We start from the raw sequence: 15,017 nt of genomic DNA, 5'->3' as shown, positions 1-15,017 counted from the left end.
ACTCTAACAGTCCAAAGATGTGCAGGTTAGGTGGATTGGCCAGGCTAACTTGTCCTACATTGTCCAGGGATGTGCACGCTTGGTGGGCTAGCCACGGGAAATGCAGGATTTCAGGGATAAGAAAGGGGTCTGTGTGGAATGCTGCTCGGAGAGTCAGTGTGGACCTGTTGGGCCGCTTGGTCTGCTTCCACACTGCAAGTGTTCTGTGGCTTTCCCTTTCTTGTTCTTCAGTACAAGAAAGGTTAGGGAGAATACTGTCAGCCTCAAAACACTGAAAATTCTCGATACAACTAGATGCCAATTTGACTTTTTGTATTTTGAACCGGAATCTCATATTTCATGCGTCAGTCAGACTGTGGTACTGTAAATCTGAAGGAGGGCTGTGCTGCTGGAGGGTGCCATCATTTGGAGGCCAAAGCTATTTCTGGCCCTTTCACTTCAAACATGAATGCCCTCATGGTGCTGTTTCGAACAGCAGTAGTGGAGCTCTTCTGGCAACATTTATCTTAACAACTGACATGTTTTTGGAGAAATGTCAAAGCTGTGGATTTATATAATACCTGTAACGAGTTAGGATAGGGGCAGCACAGCCTGGATGCCCTCGATTCTGTGAATGGTGAAGTGTAGGACACCAGCTGAAGAAAATTACATTGGGTGAGCCTGTAGAGGGCTGAAATGTTCTAACGCAACGTGAGAATTGAGACAAGGGCCAAACATGGGCGACAATATGGAGTCAAACTGACTTCAAGGTGATGACGAGGTTATGGAGTCAACTGCTCAGTTTAAAATGAAGTGGAACACCAAAAGTAGCCAACAGTGGATTTGTGGTGAGAGAGAGGGGTGGTATCAGTGGTTAGGGAACAATGTTGATGGCAGGACTGTGTTGGCACCGTTCCCAACATTCACATGAAGGAAATGTCTGCTCATCAACTCTGGGTTGTCGGACACACAGGGACAGAGGCAGCTGAGAGGTCAAGCAAGGTCAACGTGAGATGAAATAGGACATCTGGTACCTGACTTTTTGATGTGCCTGAGGTGCGACATGTCAAAGCTTTGCTGTTGTTGGGAATAAATTGACGACCATTATCCCTAGATTCAGACAACAGTGTCAATTCAAAAGAAGGTAAAACATTTTGAGACAACCTGAAGGCATGAAAAGTACTTTCTCATTAACACCAAATGCTTGATTTGTGTTGATGAGTGGGAATGGGCATGGACAGGGGCTTGGGAGAGGATATGGGGACATCTGAACCTCCCCGACCTATAAAACTAAAACCATTAAAGTAGGAAAGTACAGTGTTTATTCAATTGAGTCAATTGATTTGTAGTTTCAATAGCTAAAGAATGTGTTTCAATCCTTACACACAACACGGGTCTCAGTTGATGGTGGTCAGAGCGATGTATTTGAACTTCATTGTAATTTCCTGGAGTTGTCCCATTGGGAGCTATGAATGGCCGTTCTCTTTGCCCTGGTGATAGCCTTCATTATTTGATCCTGATGTAATTTGAGTTATAGAGTCAGTTTCATTGAGTCATACAGCATGCAGACCCTTCGGTCCAACAAGTCTGTGCCTGCTATGTTCCCAAACTAAACCAGTCCCAGCTGCATGCATTTGACCCTTATCCCCCCAAACCTTTCCTATTCATGAACTGATCCAAAATGTCTTTTAAATGTTGTAATTGTGCCTGCATCCACCTCTTCCTGTGGCAGTTCATTCCACATATGAACCAGCCTCTGTTTTTAAACTTGGCCGCTCGTCCTTTTTAAATTTTTCTGTTACCTTAAAAATGTGCCTTAAAATATGCATGTTTTCTGCAGGAGTTTCCAATGCAGCTATCCTGATTCTGTTTTTTTCACCTGTTCTTCAGCCCAAGCTGTTCTTTCTCTTTTGAATTCTGTTATACCTTCTTTGTCTTGAATTATTTCCATTTCTGTCAGTAACCATGCGACTGTAAGGAATAGTAACAGGAGCAGGCCATTCAGTAGGATCATGGCTGATCCAATATTCCTCACATCCACTTGTTCTTTCCCCATAACCCTCGATTCCCCGAACGATCAAGAATCTCTCTATCACAGCTTTAAATATACACAGGGACTCTACCTCCACAGCTGACTGAGGCAGGGAGTTCCAAAGACTCTCAACCCTCTGAGAGAAGAACTTCCTCCTCACTCTCAGTCTTAAATTGCTGCCCCTTTAATTCTGAGACAATGCCATCTGATCCTACAATCTCCCAGGAGGGGGAGCATCCTCTCAGCATTTACAGTGTCAAGTCCCTTAAAAACCCGATGTGTTTCAATGAGATTGCCTCTTGTTCCTCTAAACTCCAGTGGGTAGAGGCCTAACCTGTACAGCCCTTGCTTGTAAGGCAATCCCTCCGTACCCAGGGATCATCCTAATGAACCTTCTCTGAACAGCCTCCTATGGAGTAATATCTTTCCTTAAATAAGTGGGGGGAAACTGCTCACAGTACTCCAGATGTGGTTCGGTTGCACCCTCAGGCAACTGACTGTGTGGAGTTTGTACATTCTCCCCGTGTCTCTGTGGGTGTCCTCTGGGTGCTGCGGTCTCCTCCCACAGCCCAAACGCTGTGCAGGTACGTTGGATTAGCCATGCTAAATTGCCCATAGTATTCAGAGATGTGCAGGCCAGGAGGATTAGCTGTGGGAAATGCAGGGTTATAGGAACAGGATAGAGGGGTGGGCCCTGGGTGGGATGCTCTTTGGAGGGTCAGTGTCGGCTCAGTGGGCTTCCACACTGCAGGGATTCTATGAATCTCTTTCACTTCACTTGCTGTTTCTGCAATTGTCTGTGTTTTTTGTATTTTGGACATCACGATGTTCTTCACCGACAGTGCCAATGTGAAACTGTCACAAGTGTCAATTACACTCTGTGCTTAAAGATACTGCACCATCTTTTAATTCTCAACCATGGCTCCTTTTACATTCTGAAAGTTCTACTGAGGGCAAAGAGGATGAAACCGAGTCAGTGGGAATTTCACCTGGTCAGAATGGTTCACATCATGGGGGATGTCCCTCACCAGTAGGTGTGCAGTTAATATTGTGATGCTAACCACATCCTTTCTCCCTCCTCTCCTAACAGACTGACACCAATGCAAGCTATCTACGAGCCGCTCGAGCGGGCAATTTGGAGAAGGCCCTTGACTATATCAAAGCTGGAGTTGACATAAACATCTGCAATCAGGTTTGTGCACTCTGCATTCATTCCCGGTTTGACTTTCATGTGAGTCTTGCTGAAACACCTGGTATATTTGTTTTCTCGTCAAATTCCTGCCCAGTTTCTGAATCGCGCAAACTCTCAGAATATTAAATGGACGAGAGAGCATGCAATTCATAGATTAGATCCTCTGCCCCTTGATCACTCTGTTGCAGCACACCGAGGCAAAGTGGGACAGGCAAGGAAGAAGAAACATTCGGGTAATTCAACCTGCGCATTATTATATTTTTCCGTTCCCATTGCTTCAAGTAGAAATCTAATGGTGTCAGCCTTGGCTCAGCAATGGACTCTTATCCCTGCCACAGGACATTGTGGATTCAGGTCCCAACCTTGAGACTCGAGCACAAAACTTAGGCTGATAATCCGATACGGAGCTGATAAAGTGTTACGCTGTCAGAGGTGTTGCGTTTCAGATGTGAAGTTAAACTGAAACCCTCTTGTGTGTGCATGATATCCCCTATGATACAATTCATCGAAAAGAAGGGGCAGCTCTTCCAAAGTCCTGGCCAAGTTTTATCCCACAATCGCCATCTAAAACAGGTTATCGAAATGTCACTGCTTGTGTGCGAATTGGGTGCCACATTTTTATTAACTTACAACAGTGATCTCACTTCACAAATGCTGCATTGGCTGACAAATACTGTGGGGGTTTTGAAGTAGCGAAGGGCACGAGGTAAATGCAGGATGCTTGAAATCTTTGTTCCAGGGTCAGTCCAAAATCAGCAGGACATAAAGTGATGGATTAGCATTAATCCGCCCCACCTCTGAAAAAGCTGAGCTATTTTTGGAAGTTACGTGGGAGCTACCACAGGGGAAGAGGTTGGCAAGGGCTCCAGGTGAGGATGATCACCTCAGGGTGTGGTCAAGGATTAATCCAGAGTAGTCAGACGTGCAAAATGTAGGAAATGGACTGATGTGCCCAATATGATGCTATAACACAATGTGGTGATGCTGACACAGGGCTATCACTGCGTCAAAATGTAGAAACACACTCAGTATGAATAGGAGTAGGACATTAGCCCCCTGCAGCCTGCTCTGCTATTTCATATGATTGTGGGCAATCTTGTATCTTGATGTTATTTTCCTGCTTTCTCCCTGTTACCCCTTGACGCCTTCAAAATCTGAGAACAATCAATCTGTTCCTTGAATATAGTGAGTAACCAGGCCCCCACAGCCCTCTGTGGTAGCAAATGCCACACATGGACCACCCTCTGAGTGAAGAAATGTTTCCTCATCTCGATCCTAAATGGCTGACACCCAAGTCCTAAGACTGTAACGGGTGTTACTAGATTTCCCAACCGGGTTAAACATCCTCTCTGCTTCTAGTCCACCCAATTTTATGTTTCAATCAGATTCCATAAGACGTAGGTGCAGAAATTGGGCCATTCAGCCCAGCACATCTGTTCCACCATTCAATCATGGCTGATACAATTCTCAAACCCATTCTTCCACCTTCTCCCTATAACCTTTGATCCCCTGGACAATCAAGAACCTATCTATTTCCATCTTAAATGTACCCAATGATCTGGCCACCACAGCCCTCTGTGGCAGTGAATTCCACAGATTCACCACTCTCTGGCTGAAGAAGTTTCTCCTTATCTACGTTCTAGAAGGCCTTCCCTTTACTCTAAGGCTGTGCTCTCGGGTCGTTGTCTCTCCTACCAATGGGGGCATCTTCCCAACACCTGTTCTGTCCAGGCTATTCAGTATTTTGTAAGTTTCAATTAGAACCCCCTAATCCTTCTAAACTCCATCAAGTGTAGACCCAGAGTCCTCAAACGTTCCTCATGTTAAAACTTTCATTCCTGGGATCATTCTTGTGTACCTCCTCTGGACCTGCTCCAGGGCCAATACATGCTTCCTGATGCTCACAATATTCTAAATGTGGTGCGATCAGAGCTTTCTAAAATCTCAGAAGTGCATCCCTGCTTTTATATTGTACTCCTCTTGAAATAAATGCCAACATTGTATTTGTCTCCCTCACTACCAACTGAACCTGCAAGTTAACCTTCAGAGAATCCTGGACTCGAACTCGCAGATCCCTATGCATACAGATTTCTGAATTTTCTCCCCATTTAGAAAATAGGCTGTGCCTTCGTTCCCCCCCACCCGCCAAATGACCTCACATTTTCCCATGTTGGACTCCATCTGCAACTTCTTTGCCCACTCTCCGAACCTATCTAAATCCTTCTGCAGCCTCCCCACCTCCTCCATACTACCTGTCCCTCTACCAACCTTTGTATAGACTGCAAACTTAGGCAGAGTGCCCTCAGTTCCTTCGTCTGGATCATTAACATATAAAGTGAAAAGTTGTGGTCCCCACACTGACCCTTGTGAAACACCGTTTGTCACCGGCTCCCTTCTTGAGAAAGAACCTTTTAACCCCACTGTCTGCCCGATAGCCGATCTTCTGTCTATGCCAGCACCTTGTCTCTAACACCACACGCTCTCAGCAACCTCCTGTGTGGTACCTTGTCAAAGGCCTTCTTGAAATTCAAATACTCCCCATCCACTGGTTCTCCCTGATCTAGTCAGCCAGTTCCATCCTAAAAAAAACTCAGTAGATTAGTTAAGCATAATTTCCCTTTCATAAACCCATGCTGACTTTGTCTTATCCTGTTAATGCTTTCCGAGTGTCCTCTTATTACTCAACATTCTTCACCACTACTAATGTTGGGCTAACTGATCTGTAATTTTCTGCTTTGTCTTCTCTCTACCTTTTTAGATAGTGAGGCTACATTTGCCGCCCACCCCCCAAACTGTAGGAACTGCTTTAAAGTCTGTAGAATCCTGACTGTGTGGAAGCAGACATTCGGCCCTTTGAGTCCACACTGATCCTCCAAACAGCATCCCACGCAAACCCTATACCCCCACCCTAACTCTGTAACCCTGCATTTCCCATGGCTAATCCACCTAGCCTGTATAACGCTGAACAGTACGGGCAATTTAGCATGGCCAGCCTACCTAACCTGCACACCTTTGGACTGTGGGAAGAAGCCAGAGCACGCAGACACAGGGAGAAAGTGCACACAGACAGTCGCCCGAGGGTGGAATTGAACCTTGGTCCCTGATGCTGTGAGGCAGCAGTGCTAACCTCTCATCCACTGTGCTGCCCATAATCCTGAGATGATTACCTTTGAGTTCCAGCTTTCTTACTTTATGTCCTGACTCCCTGTACTCTTCCTGTAGGACTTTATCCCTTTTTGTCACCTATGCTGTTGGTTTCGATATTACCATGACAACTGGCCGTTCACCCTCCCAATCCCGCATGTCCTGTAGCCACTTTGAGATGTCCTTGACCCTGACACCGGGGAAGGCACATACCATCCTGGAGTCTCTTCTGTGGCCACAGAAATACCTTTCTGCTGCCTTCGCTATTGAATCCCTGTCCCTCCCCTCTTGGACAGGAGAGCCACCTTTGGTGCCGTGAACATGCTGTCCCGTCTCTCCCAACACTATCCAACACAGTGTCTCTATAAGGGAGGGATCATCCACAGACGCTCCTGCAATAACTGCCTTCATTAGCCAATCTGATGGTTGCTTTTCCCCTTTCTGCCTGTTAATGTTTGTTTGTGGTGTGACCGCCTTCAGTGAATACACTGTCCACCATAATCTCAGCATGAGCAAGCCCACCCACTACTCCAGCTCCGAAACATGGACCGCACTTCCTGTGCTCAGAAAATGGAGGCTGGGGAAGGTGCTGTAAACCAGGTGAAAACATCTGCCTATGGTTTCCCACATAGCGCAGCAGGAGCATGTCATGAGTACAAACTCTGCTACCGTGACTTCCCTTTCAACTAACCTCTTCAGTTAGTCCCTTTAAGGAATACTAACTACACTGGGGACCCTTTTCCTCAACTCTGAATACTCCCATTACAGTCCAAAATCCTACCCTTATTTTGTTTAAACTCAAGAATTACAGCAGATAACAAAGTGTGAAGCTGGATGAACACAGCAGGCCAAGCAGCATCTCTGGAGCACAAAAGCTGACATTTAAGTTCTTTTTCCATAGAAACCCTACAGTGTGGGAACAGGCCCTTCTGCCCAACAAGTCCTCACTGACCCTCAGAACATCCCACCCAGATCCATATCCCATTCCCCACCTAATCTACACATCCCTGGATACAATGGACAATTTAGCATGGCCAATCCACCTAACCTACACATCTTTGGACTGTGGGAGGAAACCAGAGCACCCGGACGAAACCCACACAGACAGGGGGAGAATGTGCAAACTCCACACAGACAGTTGCCCAAGGCTGGAATCAAACCCGGGTCCTTGGTTCTGAGAGGCAGCAGTACTAACGGTTGAGCCACCATGCCGCCCTGTTAGTTAGTTTTGTTCGTGGAAGTCGAGGATCATGTGAGAGCAGTAGGAGAGATGAGCAGAGACGAGTGAAGGGATGATACTTAGAAAGACATTTGCAATTTGGAGTAGGTGCTGTGAGTCTGGTGAAAAGAAAGATTGAGTGTTGGTGAAGAGGGGGCAGCCATAAGGAGGCTGTAATGATGCGGGAGGCAAAATGAAAGGCTGTAAAGTATCAGGCCAGTCAGATTTGGATCATGAGAGGAGTAATGCCTGGGAGTATGTGGTCCTACGATAAGTCCCTCAATTTCCTACTTTGTCTTTTGCTTTCAAAAGGTTCACTTTCTTGGACTACAACTTAGAAGTACGCGGTGCCATGGCCCAGACCTGGGTGAGCAGCCCAGGAGCAGTATGCTAAAATCCCACGATTCAGCTTCAATATTTGATTTCAGCTTAAAATCAGGAAAGTATATGCTGATGCCATTTGAAAGTGACTGTGAAGCTATTGGGTCCATAACAACCCAAATAGTTGACAAATAGCCCTCAGGGAGACCTGCCATATTTACCTGGCCTGGCTCCTATGTAACTCCAGTCCCATGCCAAAGAGGCTCCCTCTAACTGTCCTCTGAAATGACCATTGCATCTACATCAGAGCAATGAGGGGTAGACACTGAAAACTAGCTTTGACAGTGATGGTTATATCCTGCTGAGTGACTTCATCTTAAAGGTTCAATTTTCCTCTGCACTTTTATACTGCACTTGTTTCCTTTCCCCACTGTGAATCAGTCCAATTTCCTGTCGGTGTGCAGAATGTTACGAAACAAAACACGTCATTGTGGAGTTGCAGTATCTTTCAGCCACAGATAAGCAGAAGGAACTGCTTCTAATGGGGCAGACAGGACAGACACCACGCATGTACACGTAAAGCAGGACTGTCATATTTGAGGTGCAGATAGATGTGAGGTTTTGCCATGATGTAGAATATGGTGAGGGGGATGAGGTACCGTGAGGGGGCAAAGCATATGGACGTTATTGCCACGAAGCACACACTGAGTGGCTTGAGCCAATAAACTACATACATGTTTTGCCCACTCCTAATCTCACCTTTTGGGAAAACAGCGATCTGTCATATTGCTGTTTATAAATGATTACTGTCCTGCTCCTTGGTTACTCCAGTGTTGTCCTCACTGAGCATCAATCTTCCATGTTCTGATCACTTTTACTACTTGAAAGTTCTGCTGCCTGTATACAGTTCCACACCCAGACCTGCTTTGGTTACAATCCTTATTAAAACTGAGACTTCTCAAAAGTGACATGAATTTCCCAGCAACTGACGAAATTCGCTTATGTGACAAGATGTTACATTTTAAGATTTTTGCTCTAACGAACAAACTAGCATCTACAGAGACTAACCTTACTTAGCAGAATACTACTACACCCTCAGGATATAGGAACATAGCCATCGAGCCAGCTCTCCCGTCTCATGCAGTCGTGGCTGATCAAATATTTAAATGTCTTTTACCCACAGATAGGAAGCATCTCCAATAACTAAACACACCTAACGCAAAAAAGCTTTTATGCCAAGTTTATACATCATGCCTCACTATCAGCAGATTTATTACCAAACTCTCCCTGACATTCTCTTCACCACACCAGGGCAAGTGCTTTCAGTATCACCTGAAGGTTCTTTCCAACAGACCACCTGAGTATTGTTGCGTAGTGAGGCAGTCTCTGGTAACTCCTTGGTGACCCTCTCACGTTTCGTCTCTTTCAACAAATGATCCGTTCTCACCAGAATTCTGTTTGGCGGTTAACACAAAATTGTCTCTCCCTCTGTTCGGGCAGCTGTTCTTCTCCTCCCCAGGTTTCTCTGAGTCCATTAGATTGTGTCAAGCAAGACCAGGTGCCCCTCTTTCATGCCAAGATGTGAAAGCTGATACTTGAGTTACAACCTGTGCCTCATTCCCCACAACAATCAAATAATGTGGGGTTTTCTCTGGGCAAAGTCTGCGCTGCTTTTAAAATTCTGCTTTTCTAGTCCTTCCAACCGAATAATCTCTCACGTCCCCACATCACACTCTATCTGCTATTGGGTTTACCCACTCACCTGACCTGCTTACATCCCTCTGCAAACTATTTGTGTCCTGCTCACAACTTGCATTCTCACGTACCTTTGTATCAGCAAACTACATTTATCTCTGTCACTTTGCGTAAGCCTCTAATATAGGTTATAAATAGCTGAGGTCCCGATACTCGGCCAGGCACCCCCTGCCAACGTGAAAAGGTCTCTCTAAACTCTACCTTCTGCTTCTTGTTCATTAACCCGTTCTCTAAGATAAAATTTCCATTCTCAGCTCCCATCTTGTGTACTAACCGTTTATGTGGCACCTTAACAAATGCCCTTTGAAAAATACAAGTATACCATACTTACTGGTTCCGTTTTAATCGACTTTACTAAATGCGTCGCCAGAAAGTGCATTAAAATCGTCAAACACAGTTTTCTTTTTGTTAAAAAGTCCGTTAATTTTTAGCTAATCATATGGTACTTTTCTAAGGGCAATACGATATTCCAGCTTTTAAAAATGCAAAGAACTGCAGATGCTGGAAATCAGAAACAATATCAGAAATTGCTGTAAAAAAAACTCAACAGGTCTGGCAGATGAGAGAAAGCAGAATTAACATGGAATGTAGAACGATGGTGTGCCAAACATGACGCCAAATGAAACTAATCCTTTTTGCCTGCCCTTGGTCCATATCCTGGTGCTCCTTGCGTATTCATGTGCTTTTCTACAAGTCCCTTAAATGCCCCTTTTGTATCCGCCTCACCAACCCCCACCCCCCAGCAGTGCATTCCAGACTCCTATCACAGTCTGTGTAAAAAAACTTGCCCCACATATCTCTTTTGAACTTTCCCCCTCTCACCTTAAATGCTTGCCTTACAGTATTAGACAGTTTGACTCCGGGGAAAAGATTCTGACTGTCAACTCTGCCTACGCATCCCAAAATTTTATAGACTTCTAATAAGTCTCCCCTCGGACTCCACCAATCCAAGAGAAAATGAGCTGAGATTTTCTAGCTCATACCCTCTAATCCAGGCACTAACCTGGTAAACGTCTTCTGCACCCTCTCTAAAGCCTCTGCGTCCTTCCTTTAATGTGGTGACCAGAACGGAACACAACACTCTAATTGTGGCCTAACCAATGTCTTGTAAAGCTACAACATCCGTGTTTTAACCCGAAATGTTAATTCTAATATATTCCAGTCCTTTGATTCCCTGCTTTCTCCTTGAATAGTAATGATGCCTTTACTAGCTTCCAATCTGTCGGGAATGCTACAGGATTTAAGAAAGTTTGGAAAGTCATAGTTAGCACTGACACAACCTCTTGTCCTATGTCTTTAGCCAGTAAATCCTGGGGATTTCAAAGCTTCTGGTCTGTTGAGTTCCCTCTGGTGCCTTATCCTCAGTGAATTCCATCATAGAATCCCTACGGTGTGGAAGCAGACCATTCGGCCCATCAGGTTCACACCGGCCCTCCAAACAGTATCCTACACCCTACTCTGTCCCTGCATTTTCCATGGCTAACCTACATATCCCTGTACACTATGAGCAATTTAGCATGGTAAGCCCATCTACCCTGCATGTCTTTAGGGGGTGGGAGGAAACTACACGCAGACACGGGGAAAATGTGCATACTCCACACAGACAGTCACCCGAAGCTAGAATCGAACCCGAGTCCCTGGGGCTGTGAGGCAGCAGTGCTAACCACTGAGCCACTGTGCCACCTAGTTAGCCCCTGGACTACCCACTACTTCTGGTAGCTACTAACATTTGCAAAGCTGAAGTTTGAGGTGACAAAACATCAGATAAAGCTTTCAACAGAAGGGGCCGATGGCAAAGTAAGATAGAAGATGAGGAGCGTTATGGAGAATGATGTAAGATTTAAAAGTTAGAGAGGGTCACATGAAGGTGGGATCTAAGGGCCAAAGACTGGGTGTTTGAATTTGACAGTTTGGTAAATGAGATGGTTTTAAGGGCAGATCTTTCTAAAATCCAGTTTACATTTACAATAATTGATAGGGTTTGTTCTCAATCCTAGTGTTAAACAGTGGGGAGGATGGTGTAACAGACCAGTGATCCAGAATCCCAGACTAATGCACTGGGGAAACAGTGTCATTCTTATCACGAGAGCTGGTGGAATTTATGTTCACCTGATTAGTTTTCAGTTCCAGAACAATCTCAATAGCAATAACCATGTCAACTGTCATAAAGAGTCACAAATATCCTTTTGTGGAAGGAAATCTGCCATCATTACCATGTCTGGCCTACATCTGATACCATTAGAGTATGACAACAAATGAGGGCACAGTAGGGAAAATTGGCAAAAAAGGCAGGATTGAGCTATGAAATGATAGGCAGTGCAAGATTGCACAGTGATCACCATTTGGAGCAACATATCCAAGGGTGTTACCATTTCAGAAGTCCTGAAAGACAACCCTTTGCTATTGCTTCTGATCCTCCTGACACCCTCTTCTGGGACCCCCGCAGGAACCCCCAAGTACCTGCAAGAAAAGAAGGGTCTAGGCCCGAAACGTCAACATTCCTGCTACTCTGATGCTGCTTGGCCTGCTGTGTGCGTCCAGCTCTACACCTTGTTCTTTCTCACAGTTGAATCCCTGAAGATTGATGTCACCCCACCCACCAGTCCAGCAAAGATCTCTGGGATCAAAAAGTTGCCAGTATCTGATTGGCCTGCAGTGTTTGAAAGGGAGGAGCTAGATCTTCAAGGCCCCTTACATTGCTGAGAGGCTCTTAATCAACCTGATTGGCAGGGATCTCATGAACGATTGCATCGGTCAGGGCAACAAGTCAGTTACCATCAATGATGTCGATACCCACCCTGAATATGTAGAACACAAAATCTTGGCCAAATTTCTGTTGTCATGGCAGAAGACTCAAAAAAAAATCCAAACTATAGTAGAGATGCAGTGGGCAATCTCATTCCCTCGAGGGAAAATACTAATGGGAGTAATGGCCGATATGTTTCCTTCACAGGATGATCTGCAGTTGAGGGTCTGCAACAAGTGGCTGTAGAGAGACCGTAAATGCATTGGTTGTAATCTTCCAAAATATCATTAGTTCTGGGAGGCCCTCAGCAGATTTGAAAGGATGGCAACAGAAAGCAGGAAACCATAGGCCAGACAGTTTGTCATTGGTCAAATGTAGTAGCAAGATATGTAGGAAATCATATCATTGGGAAGAGTCAGCATGGTTTTGTGGAACAGAAATCATGTTTGATAAATCTATTCTGCTTTTTTAAGGGAAGCAGCGTAGATAAGGGAAAACCTGTGGTGTGCTTGAGTTTCCAGAAGACATTTATTAGGGTGCCACAGCAAAAGCTACTTCGGGAACATTGAAAAGGCATCTGGATGGGTATATGAATAGGAAGGGTTTAGCGGGATAAGGGGCCAAATGCTGGCAGATTGGACTAGGTCAGATTGGGGTGTCTGGTCGGCGCGGAAGGGCCTGTTTCTGTGCTGTATGACTTTATGACTCTATAAACTAAGGCATATGGATGGGGTGGGGTGGGGTTAACATATTAACACAGATTAAGGATTGGTTAACTGGAAGCAGGTTAAGGCTAACAGGAAGGAGAATGTCAGGGTAAATGAGCCTTTTTTTCATGTTGGCAAGCTGTAAGTAATGGAATATCACAGCATAGTGATTGTAATGGGGTCAGCTAGGTGGGCCTCATAGAAATTGAGTTCCCTGATTGGGGCTGTTAACCTGGTCCAAACTGGGAGCCCTAGCTGACAGATAAGAACAGGAATGTCGGAGGTTCTGTTCACTCTTGAGAGCTGGCTCTGAGGGAGCTGGATTGGTGTCAAGGACTCTCCCATTGTAAACTAAGGGTTATGTGTTGTCAGGCTTCTGTGGAGTTATTTCAACAGGTTTCAGTGCTGGGAGCTCAACTCTTTTCAATCTATATCAATGTCTTGGATAAAAGGACCAAAGGTATGTTAGCGATGAAACACAGATCAGTTAGAAATTAAGTTATGAAGAGGATGTTGGGAATCTGCAAAGGGGAGTTGGTCGGTAAGTGATCGGCAGATGGATTATAATGTGGAAAAATGTGAACTTGTCCAGATTGGCAAGACCAATAGATAAATAGGACCTTATTTAACTGGAGAGCAATGCCAGAACTGAACTACAGAGGATCCGGACATCCTTACTCATGAAGCATTTAGTGTGCAGGTACATCGAGTAATCGGGGGAGAAATGGAGTGTTGCTAATCATTGCAAGGGGAATGGGAAATAAGAGTAGGATTGTTTTTGCTGCAGTTTTACAGGCCATTGGTGAGACCATATCTTAGGGAACTGTGCACAATATTGTCCTCCTTATTTAAGAACAAAGGACACAATTGCACTGGAAACAGTTCAAAGGGTTTACTTAACAGATTCCTGCAAAGTGAGGTTTACCTTCTGAGGAAGTTTGTCAGTTTAGGTATATCCTTGAAGAATAAGAGGTGGTCATACGAGAAAAAAGGGTGGATGTTGACCGCATGTGACCCTTTGTGGCAAAGACAAGAACTGAGGGACCCAGTTTAAATATAAGGGGCCTCCCAGTGAAGATACAGATGAAGAGATGCTTTTCTGTCAGTGGTGAGTGTGTCTGTAGGCTGCTCTTCTCCAGAGAGCAGGGGCAGGGTTATTGAATTTTTGTATGGCAGAGCTCGGCAGACTTTCATCTAATAATGGAGTCAAAAATTATCAAAGTGGAGCTGAGGAGAGAATTAGATCACTTAGGATTTAATTGAGTACTCCTGCTTCAGATGTTTTGTGTGTATGTTTGTATTTATTGGAATGGGTTGAAGACTGGCTAATCGATGGGAAGCAGAGAATTAGGGTAAATAATAATTTCCAGATTGGGAAAGTATAACAAGTAGAGCACTGTGGCTTCAACTATGTACAACTTATATGAATATATCCTGGATGAAGGGACTCACGGTCGCATTGCCAACTGTGCTGAAAGTACAAAGATAGGTAGGACTGGAAGTTCATGAGGACAATGGGTCTGCAGAAGACCCAGCAAACATTCAGCAAGTGGGATCAAATGTGGGAAAATGTGAGGTTGTCCAGTTTGGTGGAATGAATAAAGGAGGAGAATATTATTTAAGTGGTGAGAGACTACAGAAGGTTGTAGTACAGTTGGTTCTGTGTGCATGAATCATAGAAGTAATTGGGAACGCAGTTGGAATGTGCAGTGGATGCATAGAGAAGTCGAAATGTCTTCCTAGAGTACTGCTTATGGTTTCAGCCTCCTTACATGAGGAGAGATACACTTAGGGTGGAAGCTGTTCAAAGAAGTTTCACAAGGCTGATTCCTGAGATGAAATAGTTGCTTTCTGAGGGAAAGCTAGCATTTTGTGCCTGTATTTTTTTGGAATTTAGAAGATTGAGAGGCAATCTAACTGGA

The 15,017-nt window shown here is 44.8% G+C and overlaps 1 protein-coding gene across 3 annotated transcripts in view; it reads left to right on the top strand.

Annotated features, from left to right (window-relative positions):
- The window catches only part of ank3b (ankyrin 3b), a 372,799-nt gene that overhangs the window by 123,847 nt on the left and 233,935 nt on the right, over positions 1-15,017 (top strand). For all 3 annotated transcript variants that reach the window (XM_059653155.1, XM_059653157.1, XM_059653156.1), the window contains exon 2: positions 3,102-3,203. In XM_059653155.1, the coding sequence (XP_059509138.1) occupies positions 3,102-3,203 (102 nt within the window). The remainder of the gene's footprint in view (positions 1-3,101; positions 3,204-15,017) is intronic.

The sequence above is a fragment of the Stegostoma tigrinum genome, chromosome 20 (assembly GCF_030684315.1).
Source record: "Stegostoma tigrinum isolate sSteTig4 chromosome 20, sSteTig4.hap1, whole genome shotgun sequence".
Classification (NCBI taxonomy): Eukaryota; Metazoa; Chordata; class Chondrichthyes; order Orectolobiformes; family Stegostomatidae; genus Stegostoma; species Stegostoma tigrinum.
Note: the sequence above shows the minus strand (reverse complement) of the source record. Positions and strands in the feature narration are given on the sequence as shown.